At 38.7% G+C, this 18287-nt stretch overlaps 1 protein-coding gene across 5 annotated transcripts in view; it reads left to right on the forward strand.

Moving 5' to 3' along the window:
• GAK (cyclin G associated kinase) overlaps positions 1–18287 on the forward strand; it is a 124868-nt gene that overhangs the window by 66200 nt on the left and 40381 nt on the right. For all 5 annotated transcript variants that reach the window (XM_043969681.1, XM_043969684.1, XM_043969683.1 and 2 more), the window contains 4 exons: positions 2836–2959; positions 11266–11315; positions 14384–14532; positions 17723–17845. In XM_043969681.1, coding sequence (XP_043825616.1) covers positions 2836–2959; positions 11266–11315; positions 14384–14532; positions 17723–17845 — 446 coding nt within the window. The remainder of the gene's footprint in view (positions 1–2835; positions 2960–11265; positions 11316–14383; positions 14533–17722; positions 17846–18287) is intronic.

The raw sequence follows: 18287 nt of genomic DNA on the forward strand, positions 1-18287 counted from the left end.
TACCACAACTTGTCCAGCCATTCCCCAATTGATGGGCACCCTCTCAACTTCCAATTCTTTGCCACCACGTAAAGAGCAGCTATAAATATTTTTGTACATGTGGGTCCCTCTCCTCCCTCCATGATCTCTTTGGGAAAAAGACCCAAAAGTGGTATCGCTGGGTCAAAGGGCATGCACAGCTTTATCACCCTTTGGGCATAATTCCAAATTGCTCTCCAGAATGGTTGGATCAGTTCACAGCTCCACCAACAATGGATTAGTGTTCCAATTTTCCCACACCTTCTCCAACATTTATTATTTTCCTTTTTTGTCATTTTAGCCAATCTGATAGGTGTCAGGTGGTACCTCAGAGTTGTTTTAATTTGCATCTCTCTAATCATTAGAGATTTAGAGCATTTTTTCATATGGGAATAGATAGCTTTGGTTTCTTCATCAGAAAACTGCCTGTTCATATCCTTTGGCCATTTCTCAATTGGGGAATGACTTGGGTTCTTATAAATTCGATTTAGTTCCCTATATATTTTAGAGATGAGGCCTTTATCAGAAGTACTGGCCTCAAAAATTGTTTCCCAGCTTTCTGCCTCCCTTCTAATTTTGGATGCATTGCTTCTGTTTGTACAAAAATTTTTTAATTTAATGTAATCAAAATCATCCACTTTGCATTTTATAATATACTCTATCTCTTGTTTGGTCAAAAACTGTTTTCCTTTCCAAAGATCTGATAGGTAGACTACTCCTTTCTCTCCTAATTTACCTATGGTATCACCTCTTATGTCTAAACATATCAACTTTTTGAACAGAGACCTACACAAAGACATTTCAAAATAATTCATGAGAAATCAAAGAGCTAAAGAAATGGAAGGATTTCTCTTGTCCGTGGTTATATCAAACAAATATTTTAAGTGACAGTATTTGCCAAGCTGATTTACAGATTTAATGCAGAACTGCTCAAGTACCAACTAACAGGTTATATCTTAGAATAATATAAAATTATGAGGGATTAATATGGAAAAAGGGACACAATTATCAAAAGTCACAAAATAGAATGTGAACAAAGAAGGATTGACTAGCACCCACATCTCAAAATCTTATATAAAGCAATAATTATTTTAAAATAACAACTGTTACAAGATAATTCTGGAACAGAATAGAGAATCTAGTAGTAGAACCCAATAAATACAGAAGGTTAGTTTTCGATAAATGTACACTCAAAAAACACTGGGAGCTAGAATCACTTGTAAAAGTCCGTTAGGAAAACTTGATGTCTGAGTGGCCAAAAATGAGTTTAGTTTCACATTTTGCACCGTCTTCATGACCACAATAAGTTCCAACTGGAACAGAAATCTATTTTTAAAAAATCATTAAAAAGCACAAGAAAAAGGGAAAAAAAAACCCATTTGTCTCTGTTAAGGAGATTAAAGGATATTTTTTGTCAGCAAAAACAGTTTGAAGAAATAAATGACAAAATTGATGGTCTTGATTATGTAAAACAATTTATAAAACAAAGGCATTGTCTCTAAAAAGAAAAAAAAGCTGTGGGGGAAAAAATGTTTGAAGTAAGTATGTTAAATAAGCTTCTGACATCCAGAATCTTTGAGGGGTTGTATACAAGTATATGAATTTATGTCATACCTTTTAAGCCACAGTACCATTGATGTAAGGCTTGATTATAATGAAAACTTTCCTCACTATTAAAGCTAAACCAACTGAAATGGAGCACTGAGGAGACATAGGTTTCCCTCTAACCTGAGGTCTTACTTGTCAAGTGTGCTGTAGTGGGGTTATTTTTCTACATATCATATGAATTGATGAGACCATGAAGTTTTTTCCAATTTTGAGACTCTGATTTTTATATATGAAGATTCTTAGGCAGCTGAGTTATGTTAAAAGGCATTTCCTTACATAAAGTCATCTTGAACTGTGTTTAAGCAGATGAACTAGCATCAGGGGAAGGAATACTCACAGTTAGAGTTGCCTAACTGTAGCAGTCTATACCAATACATTAACTCAGTGGGTTGATAAAATGGCATTAAAGCCAACTGCTACTACCTCCATATCTACCTGGTAAAATTCAGATTTTAGGAATATTTGTTGCTCATTTAATTTCCTTATGAACTGAGAAGAAATTAGAAAACATTAACTACTGACAACCATTTTTCCACTTTCTTGCCTTGTCAAGTGAGGCTTGACTACTTGAATTTGAATCTTGTTGCAAACACTTAAATGTAGTCATTTATTTTTAAATTTTTCTGGAAACAAAAAATGGAGAAATAGGTAACAATGGTTCTGTAAGACACTGGTCCCTATCCTTAAGACAGCAGATTGAAATGAAGGCCCTCAAGAATCTCTAGAAGTCTTTTTTTTGGGGGAGGTGGGTGAGGCAGTTGGGGTTAAGTGATTTGCCCAGGGTCACACAGCTAGTAAGTGTCTGAGGCCGGATTTGAACTCAGGTTCTCCTGAATCCAGGGCTGCTGCTCTATCCACTGCACCACCTAGCTGCCCCTCTAGAAGTCTTAAAGGAGCAAAGGCAAAGGTTCGGATAGAATTGAACATATCTGGTGGAGTAATTCTTGGATCATGTAGACTGAGTCAGATGCTCTGGTGGCCATTGGTCCACTCCCTTTCATGTTTAGGGAGAGACCTGAATGGTCCTGTCGCTAGCTACCCCGAGCATCCTTCTTTTAAAAAGTATCATGACAGATTTTGTGTGTGTGTGTGTGTGTGTGTGTGTGTGTGTGTGTGTGTGTGTGTGTGTGAAGAATGAGACATACTTGTCATTTAGGATAGAATTGTGCCTCTAATAATTATATGCTGTGTTATCTTCTTTACTTTTAGGCATGACAGTTGCAGAGTGTGATCAGACCTATAGCGGTTTCTTTGACATACTTAGAGGAGGAACAGAACGACTTTTTACTAACATCAAAGATACTTCATCCAAAGTTATCCAGTCTGTTGCTAAGTAAGTATCCTAGTAACACCCCTGAAATTAAGGTAGCCAAGCTAAAGAAGGAAAAAATAAGGTGATGATTAATGAAGGTAACTTTCAAGTACTGACTTTTTGTTTATGTTTTTATATCATTTTGTAGCATATTTGGAATTTTAGTCTGACTGTTTAGGGCAGGGATTGTCTTTTGTGTCATGGACTCCTTTGGCGGCCTGGTGAAATCTATGGATGGACCCTTTCTTAGAATCAAGCTTTAAAAATAATAATAATTGAAGGAAATGCTAAAATTTCAGTTAGTGGTTAGTGAAAATAAAGATGTAATTCCCCCCCCCAAAAAAAAAAAAGTTCTTTAACTTTATTTAGCACAATGTCTGGTTTTCATAGATTATTTGAGAATATATACTAGCATCATGTCATTATTTCTTCATCCCAATTCTCTGACATAGAATCAGCATTGTAAGCTAGTTCTTAGTCTGTGGCAATTATAGGGGCAAATGTCTGCATGTGTGTTGGGAGAAGGAGGATATATGATAGCAGTGGCGGGTAACTGGGAAATGGAACAAGTGAAAGCTAAGGGTTGATTGTGAAGATCCAAAATCTGGAGATTTTATAAATGCTTCACATGAGCTAAGAATTTTATGCCTTGCCCTGCCTTCCTTGTTTCTTCACTTTTTAAAACTTTTTTTTTCCTTTCTCCTCTTGAATTTATGCACTAGGGAATAGTCATACCCAGTGGCTAGAGCAGCAGCAACATAGCACAGGGACTCTGTAAAGGCAGCCTCATATAGTGGAGAAAATGGAGGCGCAGGAGTCTGAAGACCTGATTCTGAGTTCTGCCCCCAACACTCAGAAGCTTTGTGATCTGGAGCAAATGACACAAACTCTTAGTGCCTCAATCTCTTCATTTGTCAAATGAGGTTAATAGTACTCAAATCGCAACCTTCCAGGGTTGTCGTGAAAACAGCAGAACTGGAAATTACTATTGGTTCGGCCACCGCCTAGATGGTAATAATACTAAGTCAGGTTTAATGGTATTCTTTAATGGTATACTTTTACTTTTGCAGCTTTTCCTGCAGTGACCCTGTGGTACAGATTATATCCCTGTGATTATTCACATTTTGCAGATGTTGAAAGTTAGGCTTAGAGTGGCTGAGAGATTGGCCAGGTGTCCCCAGTTCCTAAGTGTTAGAGTCAGGATTCAAACCTAAGACTTTTTATTTCACTTTCACTCCCTGACACTTCTTTTGGAAACAGAATCAAGGAAGGGGACTACCCAGCCTGATCTGTGAGTGCACAACTTAAGTGGACCAAGAACTTCGGGGAGCCTGTTACTAGCCATCTCCCCAGTGTAGCTCCAGCTCTGTTGGCCTTCTTTTTGGTCTCTTGGTTGGTCCTGTGCTCGAGTTTTGAGGTGACTTTGGGAATAAAAATGGAGGCTAATTGGCCCCATAATGTTTTACACATTTTTCTGCTTGTTAGAAGTTTTGTTAGGTTGATGTTAATGAAGAAAAGCTTTATTTGCAGTTTACAGAAAAAAGCTTTAGAAGTATTTCACCTCTTAGAGTTCAGACTGTTACCTTCTAGTGAAATGTGACTGCAACTAGAATGAGAGAAAAGTAGAGCTACTTTGGCACATGAAAATGCTTGTTGTTAACATGAAAATAACAAAGCAACATTTATTTCATTGTCAGGAAACTCACTAGTTATTACATAAAAAGGCAGGAAAGCACAATTGGCTTCTGTAAGCACTTTTTGCTTTCCATTTAATTTGCATACATTAGTATTCCTTAGTATTAGTTTTTTTTTCCAAATACTACCTTAAAAATAATTACTGAGCATAGAAGTCTGTGAGTCATTTTGTTGTTCATTACAGTTGTTCTATGCCCTTTATTTATAAAAATGTTCCTACTTTGGGGGCATGTACAATTATATGCAATTATAATTTCAGGGATCATTTTTCAAAAGTGTCAAAACATACTCATTGAAAGAAAGGAACAGAATCTATTCCCTTTATTTATTTAATTTTATTTAATTTAATTTATTTTTGGGTGAGGCAATTGGGGTTAAGTGACTCGCCCAGGGTCACACAGCCAGTAAGTGTCAAGTGTCTGAGGCCAGACCTGAACTCAGGTTCTCTTGAATCCAGGGCCAGTGCTCTATCCACTGCGCCACCTAGCTGCCCCAGAATCTATTCACTTTTATGTCACATATGTCACATCTAAGACACAGGAATAGTTTTGGTTTTTCCATTCACCAAAAAAAAATTTTTTTTTGGTTTGATCAAAATTCTGGATGAAAACTTTTTTTGCAGCTATATCTTGCTTTAGGCTTCTTTCTGAAAATATTTGTACTAGGTTCTAGCCAGATGCAGATGCCCTGCCTTTTGGATCAGGAATCAAAGAGTCATAGTTTGAGAGAAGCCAGCTTCTTTTCATTGACAGTTCTCTAATGTATTTGAATAGCTCGCTTTTACCTACTGCATGTGATGCACTAGAGCTAGTTTTTGCTAACTATCCAATGAGCAGGCATATTTATGCCCTCTTACATATAAAAATGTGTGGGTACACAGTTATAAAATAAGACAATGTAAGTCAGTCTTTATCTATGAAACTTATTATTATTTTTTTTATGAAAAAACCCTGTGCTAGGCAAATTAATATTGGTAGCAGGATTATAGAGAGGAATGGGTTTTTTTTTTATATTTTATTTATTTTTTTATTTTATTATATTTTTAGTGAGGCAATTGGGGTTAAGTGACTTGCCCAGGGTCACACAGCTAGTAAGTGTTAAGTGTCTGAGGCCAGATTTGAACTCAGGTACTCCTGAATCCAGGGCCGGTGCTCTATCCACTGCGCCATCTAGCTGCCCCTGTTTTTTTTTTTAAGAAATTAGAAATCTTGAGAACAAATTGTATCTAAACACATGGTAATACAAATAGTGTGATCATTACAAATTATGCTTATCTGATAAAGTGGGTACTGGAAAGAAAGAAAATTGCATTTCTTTTAATATTCCATATCATTTATTTGCATTAGTCATTCTCCATTTTTATTATGCTTTGTAAAATTATTGATTAATATTTCTGGAGTCAAGTTTATAGTGTAGTTCCCATGACTCATCTTCTCTGTAAATAATTGATTATTTGAAAAGTAATGGAGTTTTGGTTCTTATATATCTAAAAAGTTTAAAAAGAAGCTCTTTTGAAGCACTATGAGCAGGGGTAGTAGAGTTGACTTGATTGCTGCATGAAGTGGTGTGGTGCCTGGGGTTTCCCTTATTGGTACTCATGTTTTGGAGGTGACACTGCCTTATGTGGCCCAGAGAACTGAAGGGTAATGGAAGTGACTTATTTGCCCTGTTGGAGCACAGCGATCTCTGCTGTGGCCCCTCATGTGAAGGCATCATTTGTAGACATGCTGCAGCTTCCTTTGTCCAACCACCTGTGCTTGCTCCTTTCCAGAATGGGTTCTGGTAGCTTTTTTGGGAGGGGTTTGGTGTAAATGAATAACAGCAGTGATTTGTTACTCCTTTGTAATTCATCTCAGGATACATGTGAAGATGTGTGTTAGGGAAGAATTTCTTAAACTCTGGGTTGTGACCCCATATGAGGTCACATGACTGAATGGGGGGTGGTTGTGAAAGTTTTGGCAGCAACCTATTTTAGATATCTATATATCTGAGATTGTGGAAAAATTTCTCAGGTGAAAAAAGGGGTCAAAAAAGTTTAAGAAGCCCTGTGTTAGGGTAGAGGAGAAATGGAATTGGCTATATGGCCTTGTGTCATCCCATAGAGTGGTTGTTTAAAAAAAATAAGACTGTAATTTTACATTTGCCATGTCCCATGTTGTCACCATCATCCTTCAGAATTTTTTTGCCTCATTTTCATTGCTTTTTTCTTTTGTGCATTTTTTTTTTTAATCGTTTTGTACCTCTCCTGTTTACAGCCCCAGGTAAAAATATGCATGCTGTTGTTACTGATGTGTGTGCTTTATGCAAATCAGTGTTCTGTATAAAATTTTTTCTTTTATTTTCCTAAGCTTAGCCATGGGTGATAGAAATATAATTTTTTAAAAAAATTCTTAAATGACTTATTGTTTAATTGCAAAGATCTGCCAGCATGCCATTGTTTTGTAATCAGTCTCTTTGGAAGTGTCATTAACGCTTGCCCAGCATGTTTCTGGGTATTGGATGAGAGTTTTCTCTAAAAGACTTTGCTAATTTTTTTTTCCTACCTCCTATTTAACACCCTTGCATCTAATCAGCTTCATGAAAGAAACCAAGAATTGACAGCGTTGCCCTCATCTAAAGATAAATGACAAAATAGTTTTCCTTATTCACTTATAAAACTTATTGGCTAAAATCTCTGTTTTGAGTGAAGAAAAGTTAATTATGGAAAGGGGCTAATTACTTAAGGCACAGTTTTACCGTTTAAATTGCAAACACATCAACCTCCATCTGGTGTAGATGTGATTGGCTGGAGCCAATCACTTTCAGTATATCTCTTCTTGGAGCAGGGTATTATTCCCAAGTGGTGATGGTTTGTGTCAAGTTCAATACAAATTTAAAAAAAAAGTCATAATCTCATTCTGTTCCCTTTGTGACCATCAGCAGGTATTTGTGGTATAGCCAATTGTTGATGGATAACTTGGTTTTTCACTGAAGCTAATTGGTTTGTGAGGATTAAATCAGTGATGTCTATGCTTCATTTAACAGTATGCTAACCAATTGAACCAAATGTATTTAGCTCATGATTATTTTGGGTGCGTGTGCACACATACACATTCTCATTGCATTATTCTGCACTACAAATTACTCATGCCCTGTGATCATGAACAACTTTACCAAGTATGATTCTGTCATAAGATATATGAATGGATTTATTCTGATTGTTGCCATTTGAATCAAATCCTTATTGAGAATATGTAGAAGTGTGAAACCTGGAAATACCTTGGAATGGGGACAGAATAATCTCACTTGTGATATGGTTATTTTTTGTCATCTCAGAGGAGTTTCGTGGGCAGGGTTCAGACACAGGGTCAGGGTTCAACATTGTCAAGAATACTTTTTGTTTGTACTGTGGACTATGTACTTCCCCCTCTTGTTTCACCTCATGATCATTTTGTTTCCTATTTTTCCTCTCACCATACTTCTCTTTCTCTCTCTCTCTTCTCTTTCACCCCGGGTCCATATTTTGCTTCTTCTCCTATACGTAAAAGGTTCTAACCTTAGGCATACAGGCAGTAATTCATGTGTATGAATGTCAGACTATTAGAGCACAAGAAAAAGCCTTCCAAAACTGTAGTCTCTTGTTCTTCTCCCCCTAGGCATGCTGGGTTTTGTGTGTTGGGAGTAGACAGGTAATGTTAACTGTAGCTTCCGTTTACATAGGCTTTAAGGACTACAGAGTGCTTTATATATGTTATCTCATTTGATCTTCACTGCAACCTTATGAGAAAGATGCTATTATTCCCATTTTAGAGGTGAGGAAACTGAAGCTGAGAGAGAGGCTAAGTGACTTGCCTAGGGTCACATTGTAAGTGTCTTAGTAAGATTTGTCATCTTCTTCCTGACAACAGGTCCAGCATTCTACCTGCTGCACCCATCTGAGAATGCTCATAAATGTCAGAATGTGTTCTTCATATGTTTTTCTGCATATATACTAAGTGATCTAGTCAGCTTTATTCAGTTATTCATATACCTGGTCTGCTGGGCGTTTATCTCAAATTGTCAGCCTCATTTGGAGCATCACAAACCTTGCTCTCACCCCTCTACCATAGCCATTCAGCACTCTGGAGCTTGGGAAGCAGCTGGTCAGATTTTTAGCTTCTCATTAACTTACCTGGGAGGTAGCTTTAATCACAGAATCCAGGTTGATTCAGAGTCAGACAAACTTGACCATCTTCAAAGGAAGGAATTATATGACATGTTTGGAATGTCCCATGACTTTTAGTTTCCTGTGCTTATGGGAGGGGAGGAAGCGGGGGAGAGAGAGAGAGACTGAGAGAGAATATGAATATTCTTTGAATATGAATGTTGTTCTTTGCTAGATGTCACAGCTTTGAGACAGCCCGACCAGCTGCAAAAGCCCATTCAAATTTCTGTACTCTGGGGTCAGAACCTAACCCCATTTCCTTTTTTTTTTTTTTAAATTTAGAATTTTATTTTTTCCTCCAAATTACACATAAAAACAAATTTTAACATCAGTTTTTAAAACTCTATGTTCCAAATTCTCTACCTCCCTCCCTTCCCCCCCATAAGACCTCAAGCAATTCAATATAAGTTATACATGTGTAGTTGTGCAAAAGATTTCCACATTAGTCAGGTTGTGAAAGAAAACAGGATAAAAAAACTGTAGAAAAAGGAGCTAAAAAACATTATGCTTCAATCTGTATTTAAATACCATCAGTTCTTTCACATGTCTTTTTTTGACAGTATTCTTAGGTTGATTGGGGGAGGAATGCTATAGAAATATTTTACCCAGATTTTATCAAAGCATTTGACAAAGTCTCCAAGGCTATTCTTGTGGACAAAACAGAGGGATATGAGGTGGATGGTGGTATGGTTAGGAGAGTTCAGAGCTGGTTTAGTGGCCAGCCTCACAAAATAGTTGTTCTGTGTCAGCCTTCAAGGAGATCTTAAATGAAATGTTTCAGGCATTTGTTCTTTGCCTGTTTGGTTTAAGCTTTTTTTTCCAGTGACTTGGATAAAGATGTCCATAGTCTGCTTATCACATTTGTAGAGGAGACAGTGCTGGATGGGGTAGTTAACACACTATATAACAGAATCAGGATCCAAAAAGATCATGCTTGTTTGGAACATGTTGTCGGATTGAATGAGATGGAATGGCCAGGATGCAGAAGGCCCCAACATTATACCATATTTGGATTCAGCTAAAGGAAGTGGGGTTGTTTAGCCTGGAGAAGAGAAAACCTGGAGGAAGGGGCATGACAGAGATACATATGTATTTAAAGGCTTTTGTATGGGAGAGGGGTTATATTTGTTTTGCTTGACCCTTGATGGCAGAATTTAGGAATAATCGATGGAATTTCCAAATTTAGGCAATATGTTAGAAAGCTTTTTTTTTTTTTCCCCAAAAAGCTTTTTAGTAATTCAAGCTATCCCAGAGTGAAATGGACTGCCTTGGGAATAAAGGGTTTCCCCTCACTGAAGGACTTAGGGCAGTACTTGTCTGGTGTCTTGTAGTGGGGATTCTTGTTTAGGTGTGTCATGGACAAAATGATTTCTGAGGTGCCTCCTAACCTTGGGATTCAGTGATAGGCCAATTTAAAAAACATGAAATAGGGATCATTGGAAACTTTTAGCTAGTCTCAGTTTATTTGGAGACACAACTTCACCATGTAGTAAAAATAGCCCTCATTTTTTTCATTGAGATTCTGTTCCTTTCATCTTTTAGATTGGAATGAATGCTTTGGTTTGCACTAGTGGTAGCTAGCTACTGGCTCCAGCCTGAAAAGGATACATCCAAGTTCTAACTTGTTCTGGTTAAGTCAGACCCAGAAAAGTTGGAAAAGTAGTAGTGATAGGAATGTTCAGAGCTCAAGACTTAAGTGAATTAGTCCTACTCTAACTCTAGTTCTCATTCTCTCTTTGTACTATCCTTAAGCCATTTGCTATTGTCTCTCCTTTATCTTTTTACTTTCTACCCTCTTTCCCTCCAATTCCATTCAGCTCTGTCATCAGCCTTTTCTGCTTGCCAGCATTTGTTAGACTTTATCTATCAATCTGCCATGGTAGTCTTGCCTCTGTGTTGTCTTCTTGGTTACTCACTCTCTGACAGACAACCTCCATTGTACCACTCTAGCATATCAAAACCCTTCACTATCATTCATGTGACTAAACCGTCCTTATTTACCTGGGGGAGAATTAGACATTTTCCTGGCTCTTTCTTAGGTTTCTCTCTTATCACTCACTCATGGTTCCACAGTATTAGTCTATTGGTGAAATTAATATAGTCACTCCTATGCTGACTCGACTTTTTTTTTCCTCTCTTTTTTTTTTTGTTTTTTTGCGGGGCAATGGGGGTTAAGTGACTTGCCCAGGGTCACACAGCTAGTAAGTGTCAAGTGTCTGAGGCTGGATTTGAACTCAGGTACTCCTGAATCCAGGGCTGGTGCTTTATCCACTGCGCCACCTAGCTGCCCCTGACTCTTGACTTTTAAAAACAAATTAGAATATCAATATATACAAGACATGATTTACTCTTAGGACCCTCAATATGAGAAAATATGTTTAAGCTGTATATTAATATAAACATAAAATGTCATGAAGTAACTAGTTAACCTTTTCTGTTTCAATTTCAGTTATGCTAAAGGAGATTTGGATATTTCATATATCACATCCAGAATTGCTGGTATGTTTGCCAAAGATTCATGGTTATTATATAATTGCACTGTCCCCACCCTTATTCTTTACCCTTTCCAAATATTGTCTGAGATATATATGTGTGTGTGTGAGAGTGTGTGTGTGTGTGTGTATAGAGAGAGAGAGAGAAATAAACACGAAAGCACTTTTTCTTCTAATGCCCTGCATATAGTAGGTATTTAATTGATGTTTATAGAATTTAAATAAGTCCTATTTACTGGACTTTAAAACAGAAGAAGTTTTAAGTCTGGCTTACAAGGCTAGACTTTTGGAACAGGCTAGTCTTCCCCTGTCCCTTAATACAGCTAGCTGACAAGAAATAGGGAATCTGGTCAACTGAGATGCTTCTTGTTCTCTTTGGGATTTGTGGCAGTGGGCATGGGATGTGGTGAATCTTCAGGAAGGTGGCCTCTTGCTTCCATCAGTCTTTGGTGTCAGCTGAGTTTATGAGCTATCAGGTTTAGGTGGAGCCACTTTAGAAGGCCCAAGTTTCTCCCTGTCACCAGTAGTGTAAAGAATTAATTGTTATTTGAGGTTTTTATGCCTCAGCGAGCACTGGCCTGGGGCTCCGCAAACCACACAGTGCTCCACCCACTGGTTGTAGCCATTGCCAGGGCTCTGGCACCTCATGTCACCACCACTTGCCGACGCCTACATGGGCCTGGCAAAATTATAATGATTGGAAGCCTAGTGAGGGCAATCATGTGACTGTCAGCAGCCATCCCATTGGCTGGGACTGTGTGGGGTGTTCCTAGGTTTGGGGGAGGAGAATTGGGCATTCTAGGTGGAAGCTGAAAAGCAACAGGTGTTATGCTGCGTATTTTCAGCTGATTCCTGGGCAGTGGTATTTTTCAGGTATTTTAATTTCCCTTTCCCCATTATACTTCCTTTCCCTTGATCCTACTGATCCTGTTTGTGGTTTTTTTTTTTTTTAAGTTCATTCTTGTTAAAATAAATCTTGTTCTGTTTTGAGGGAGGCTGCCAGTTTCCTTCCTTGCCCCAATATTGTGGCGAGCCGCTTAGCTTAAAAATTGGTCCCCACAGTAGGGATCTCTGTACAACATTGAGGCTGTGAGGCAAGGAATAAATAATTGATATTGATTGTTCATTATACTAATTGGGCTCGGGGAAATCATTATCGGTATTTTAAAAAATTGTGTAACCCAGTACAAATTTTTGAAAAGTTTCTGCCAAGACTCAGATTCTCCTGTATTTCCTGAGTCTGCCACTATCACCCATGCCTTTCCTATTTCTGGAAACTTCTTATGCATCCTAAAACCTCATTGTAGAGTCGTGGCGCTTTTTGTAGTTGGTGAGTCTAAGAAATAGTTCCACTTCATCCCAACCCACCATTCTTATCAAGTCTCTTGGAATGAGAGGATTTGAAGTTAAAAGCTTATATCTCCATCTCATGTACTTCCTCTACCTTTCAATTGTAATCTGCTTTTAGAGCTGGAAAGATTCCTACAGATTATCTAGCCAAACACCTTTTCTCACAGGAGGAGGAACCCAAGGCCTAGATGAGATGGGTAGTGACTTGCTCAAAATCATGCAGCTAATATAGGGAGGCATTAAGAGAAGAAGGAGCTGGGAGAACTGGAACATAGCCGTGTTCCCCTTCCTTCTTCCCTTCCGGGTCTAAGCCTGATGATATCTTTGGTGGGTTCCATAACTTCTAACTGTGCTGTTGAGAATGCGTGATGGCAGAGGAAGGCCAGGGCTAAATAGAATGGGAACACAGACATTAAGCTCCAGTGGTAAGCAGAGAAAAAGCAAACAGCTATGAGTCCTGCACTCGAATGCATGCGTGGCCTGGAATGGAGGCAGGAAGCAGATAGCACAGACTGAAGGGTGGTGGTATGCTGGAGCAAGCTATCAGACATTTGACTGGACAAAGGCCAGTCCTACTAAGGTTGGGTTCCCTTCCTTCATGGGGGATCCCTTGATACTAGTATATGTAAGGGCTCAAATTCTAGCTATACTGTCTAAAATATCTAATGAGTGGTCGCCAATAAATTATAAGCTTTAGCAAGAGTTAGACTTTTAAGCATTTATTAAGGAGAATAAGAATTTGGTAAAGACAGAGAGAAAAGCCTGGATTCATCTATCTATTAAAGGGAGAGAGCATTCCTAGCTCCGCTCTCCACCAGAGTCCACACAAAAGAGGGTCAGAGTGCCAGCCTCCCCCTTCTTCCTCCCACAAACAAACGTCACTTCCTGACGCCAAAGAAAAGACGCATGGTCCTGCTCTCAGAGGCCCTCTCCTCATGTTGGAGCTTTCCAAAGTACATCTCCAGCAGGTGGCGTCATTCCAACCGTTACATATAGGTGCTCTTGAGACAGTATGTAGTGTCCTAGAAAATACGAACATTTATTTATTTATTTTTTGTGGGGCAATAAGGGTTAAGTGACTTGCCCAGAGTCACACAGCTAGTAAGTGTCAAGTGTCTGAGACCGGATTTGAACTCAGGTCTTCCTGAATCCAGGACCAGTGCTGTATCCACTGTGCCACCTAGCTGCCCTTGAAAATACGAATATTTAAAATCCTAATTTTTTATCCTTTAGCCTCAACTTTATTGTTCATCTTTTTCCTTTCTTGTATCTTACCCATAAGTAATGACCATGTAGACACATAGCAGAACAGTCTGTTTGCTGTTTCCCCCTCTTTTCTGAGCTTCTCTAATGTCAGTGCTATAAACTCAGATGTGTCCCGTGCTGGGGAGTTGAAGGAAGACAGAGAAGCAGCAGGCCTTAGTGTCTGTGAGCTGCACAGTTGAAGACTGACTTCCCTGGCCCCTTATTGCCAACATAAAAATCTTCCCTTTGGACTCTTGTCTCTAAGGCTGAGGAAAAGTAGGCAATGGACAGGCTGCTTCTTTCCTGTCTGCATTCTTTTCTTGTCATCCTGCTTGTTTTGTTACAGGATACGCGTGTCCTTTCAGGTTTTGTCATTCTCTAGCTGACCCGGTGGCTCTACAACCAGCTCTTGAAGATATTTTTCATCAGGGGTGTCTGATCAGTGTGTGGATGCTTGACATGGTAACCTTCTCGTTTCAGTGATGTCATTTCCAGCAGAAGGTGTAGAATCAGCTCTCAAAAATAACATAGAAGATGTGCGGTTGTTCTTAGACTCTAAGCATCCTGGACATTATGCTGTTTACAATCTCTCACCAAGAACATACAGGCCTTCCAGATTTCATAATCGGGTAAGGGACAGCCTTTTATTTTTATTTTCACTTTAGCACTGCTGCAGGTTAGAATATACAGTGTGGTCATGGGTAAATAAACAGTATTTTGTCTTGGAAGCAGGTGTCATTCGATTTTTTGTATGCTTTTCCTTTAAATTTAACTTTGAAATTCAGTAGAAGTCTGACATAGCAACAAGAAACATGGTGTGTGAGAGGGGCATTCAGGGCCAGTGGCCTAGGAAGGCAGGAATAAACAAAGTGTGTCCCCAGGATGTGGTTCGCCTGCTCAGTTTAGAAGTGGAGAGAGTTGTCTGAAGTGTTTAGCATTCATGGAGGAGGCTTCACCCTGGCATAGGATGTGTGTGAGGGAATCCTTTTCCTCTTTTTAAAAATCTCTTATCTTACTATATCACCCCACCTTGCTCCCCTTTCCTGATTTCAATTCAATTCAGTTTATTATTGCATAGACCTAACATTCTCCCTGCCCTTTTTTCACTGTGCATCACTTTATATGTCTTCCCTTTTTACTTTGTATTCTCCATATTCATCCTTTTTTTTTTAAGATTTTTTCATTATATAGATTTATTGCCCTATGTCAATAAAACTCACAGCCAATTAAGGCAATGACCTTTGGCCTACACACACAGTAAAAAGGGCTGATTTATGTATAATTTTTTTTCTGACAACTCCTTTGGATCCCTCTACTCTAAATAGGAATAACTCACTAACTAGTCACCATTCTTTATGGGACACCAGTATGCCATTATGTTTCTCTAGCTTGGTGTACTGAGCCATTCCTCAATTGTCGGGTACATATTTTTTGCCCCTCTTTTCTCCTCAGGCCTCTACTTTTAATCTCAGCTAAGGAAACTGAGGCCATCCAGTGTGAGCTGTTTCCTCTTCTTCTCTTCATTTAAAAACCTTGTGGCATCATCCCCCCGTTCTTTGCTGCTTTTCCCCAGTTTCTCACAGTGAAATGGCTTTTCTCCTTGTCACAGCCAACCCTTCTACTTGTGATCTTTTTCCTTGGTGCTCCTGTTTAAGATCTCTACCTCCATGTGTCTTGTTTGACACTGTCTCCCTGGAACTTCAGTCCCACATCACCAAATGCCCTTGAAACATCTCAGGTTCAACATATACAAAACTGAACACATCGTCTTTCCCCACAAACCCACCTCCTTTCCAAACTTTACTATTTCTGTCTGAAGCACCACTATACTTTGAGTCTGCCAGGACAGTAACCTTGGCCATACCCAGGACTTCTCACTCTCCTTCATCCCACATCGCCAATTAGTTGCCAAACTTGCCACTTCTAGTGAGATGAAGTATCCCCAAAATCCAACCCTTTCTCTCTGCTCATAGAGCTACTGCCTTAATTCAAGCTCTCATCATTTCTTGCCTAGATCTTTGTAACTCCTGATGGGTCTCTCTGGCTCATGATTTTGTCTCCCTACCTCAGTCTTCCCTTCATCATTGATACCACATTGATTCCTTAAATGCAGATCTGACCATGACTCAGCCAAGCAAGTCTTGCAACTTTCTATGGCCTCTAGCATCAAATCTTGTTTCAGTTTTATAAACTTTCACAATCTTTCTTCAAGATGTCTTTCTAACTTTATTACCTATTACTCCCCCTCCCACACTCTATAGTCCAACTAAACTTCTCTTTGTTTCTCACTCATGACATGCAGTTTTCCCTCTCCGTGCCTTCACACCAGCTGTCTTCCTATGTCTAGAATGTATTTCCTCCTTACCTCTGCCTTATAGAATCCCACTCTTTCTTCAGGATGCATTGCATCTCAAGCATTGCTTTACATGAAACCTTTCCTTATTCCCTCAACTGTTAGTGCTCTCCTTCTTAAACTGCTTTGTATTTATTCTGTATATCATTATATATGTCCTTGTTGTCTTTCCTATTACAATGTAAACACCTTGGGAATGGGGATTGTTTCATTTGTATATATGTCTCCATTGTCTAGCACAGCTCCTAGTACCCTTTTTGTTATTGTTGTTGTTCAGTCGTTTTCTGTCTCATGTCTTTGTGACTCCACTTTTCGGTTTTCTTGGCAAAGATACTGGAGTGGTTTGCCATTTCCATCTTCCGCTTATTTTATAGATGAGGAAACTGAGGCAAACAGTTAAGTGATTTGCCCAGGGTCACACAGCTCGGAAGTGTCTGAGGCCAAGTTAGAACTCAGGAAGATGAGTCTTCTGACTTTGGGTCTGGTGTTCTATCTATTGAGCCACTTAGCTGCTTCCTCCTAGTACATAAGAGGTGTTTAATTATTGATTTTTAAAAAACCATTTCTTATATTATTGCTATGGATGTTTTTATTCCAGGGGGCCTTTTCCTTAGGGCAGGGGTTCTTGAGGTCTGTGAACTGTGTGTGTGTGTGTGTGTGTGTGTGTGTGTGTGTGTGTGTGTGTGAGACAGTGAGGGTTAAGTGACTTGCCCAGAATCACACAGTTAGTAAGTGTCAAGTGTCTGAGGTCAGATTTGAAGTCAGGTCCTCCTGAATCCAGGGCCAGTGCTCTATCCACTGTGCCACCTAGCTGCACATGTCTGTGAACTTTAAAAAAAAAAAAAAACTTTGATACATGTATTTCAATAATAATGGTTTCCTTTAGAATCTTTTTTTTAAAAAAATTCTAATGTATTTTATTTATTTTGTCAATCTTTTCTCCCATTAATTTTTATTTTCCCAAATTACATGTAAATACAAATTTTGACAGATTTCCTTTATAATCCTAAGTATTTTATTCATTTAAAAACATAATTGTGAGAAAACAACTGGCTTTGTAGACACCAGAGGGTTCCATGGCACACTAAAAACATTAAGAATTCCTGCTTTTAAGGCATAACTCTCCTTAGGTTTATAACCTCAGTTGTGTTTGTTGGGTCAAAGAATATGGATATTTCTCTCTCAATGTATGCTTCAAAATTTTCCCCCCAAACAGTTGAACAAATTCAGAACTTTATTAACATCGAATTAGCTTGTCGGCTTTTCCATTTCCCTATCAGTATTAAATTTTGTCTTCTTAGTAAAATTTTTTTTTCATGGCATGCAGATTTTCTTCTGTGTACATTGCTTTTATATATGCAAAAATTGATAATGGGGAAAATTAAAAGTGGCAAAAGATGGCTTTGATGATATGAATGAACCTCTGATTATTCTTAACCGAGTTTTCTCCAATATTTCCCCTTTAGGTTTCAGAATGTGGTTGGCCAGCAAGACGTGCACCTAACCTTCAAAACCTTTATAATATCTGCAAGAATATGCATTTGTGGCTAAAACAAGATCACAAAAATGTTTGCATTGTGCACTGCATTGTAAGTAGGAGTCTAGCTATATCTTGAGTTTTTCATCAAGTCCATTTCTGATTGCCACAGAGAATGGGAGAATGGTCAAGTGACCTTTCCTTTGAGGGATTCTAGGGACGGTTGTAGAGAACCATTTCCTTATGAACAAGTGGACTTGGTTTCAACCTGGTTTCAGGCTTGAGTGTGGAGAAGAAAGCTGGCTGCCTTTGTTGATAGAAGATCCTTGGTAAGAGATGCTTAGTAACTGCAGAAACTCCAGGTTCTTTTTAGGTCTTTCGGTAGCTATTTACCATGAGGTGGATATTTAGTCACTGCTTCCTATCCTTGGTAAGACCCTGATAATGATTGGGAATAGTTTGTCCAAAATAGTATTTTTGTTGTATCTTTCCTTGGAGAAGGTCCAGAAAACTTCTGACTTTAAAATATAGCTCCACAAATTGGGAAATAGGCT

This window comes from Dromiciops gliroides, chromosome 6 (genome assembly GCF_019393635.1).
Source record: "Dromiciops gliroides isolate mDroGli1 chromosome 6, mDroGli1.pri, whole genome shotgun sequence".
Lineage (NCBI taxonomy): Eukaryota > Metazoa > Chordata > Mammalia > Microbiotheria > Microbiotheriidae > Dromiciops > Dromiciops gliroides.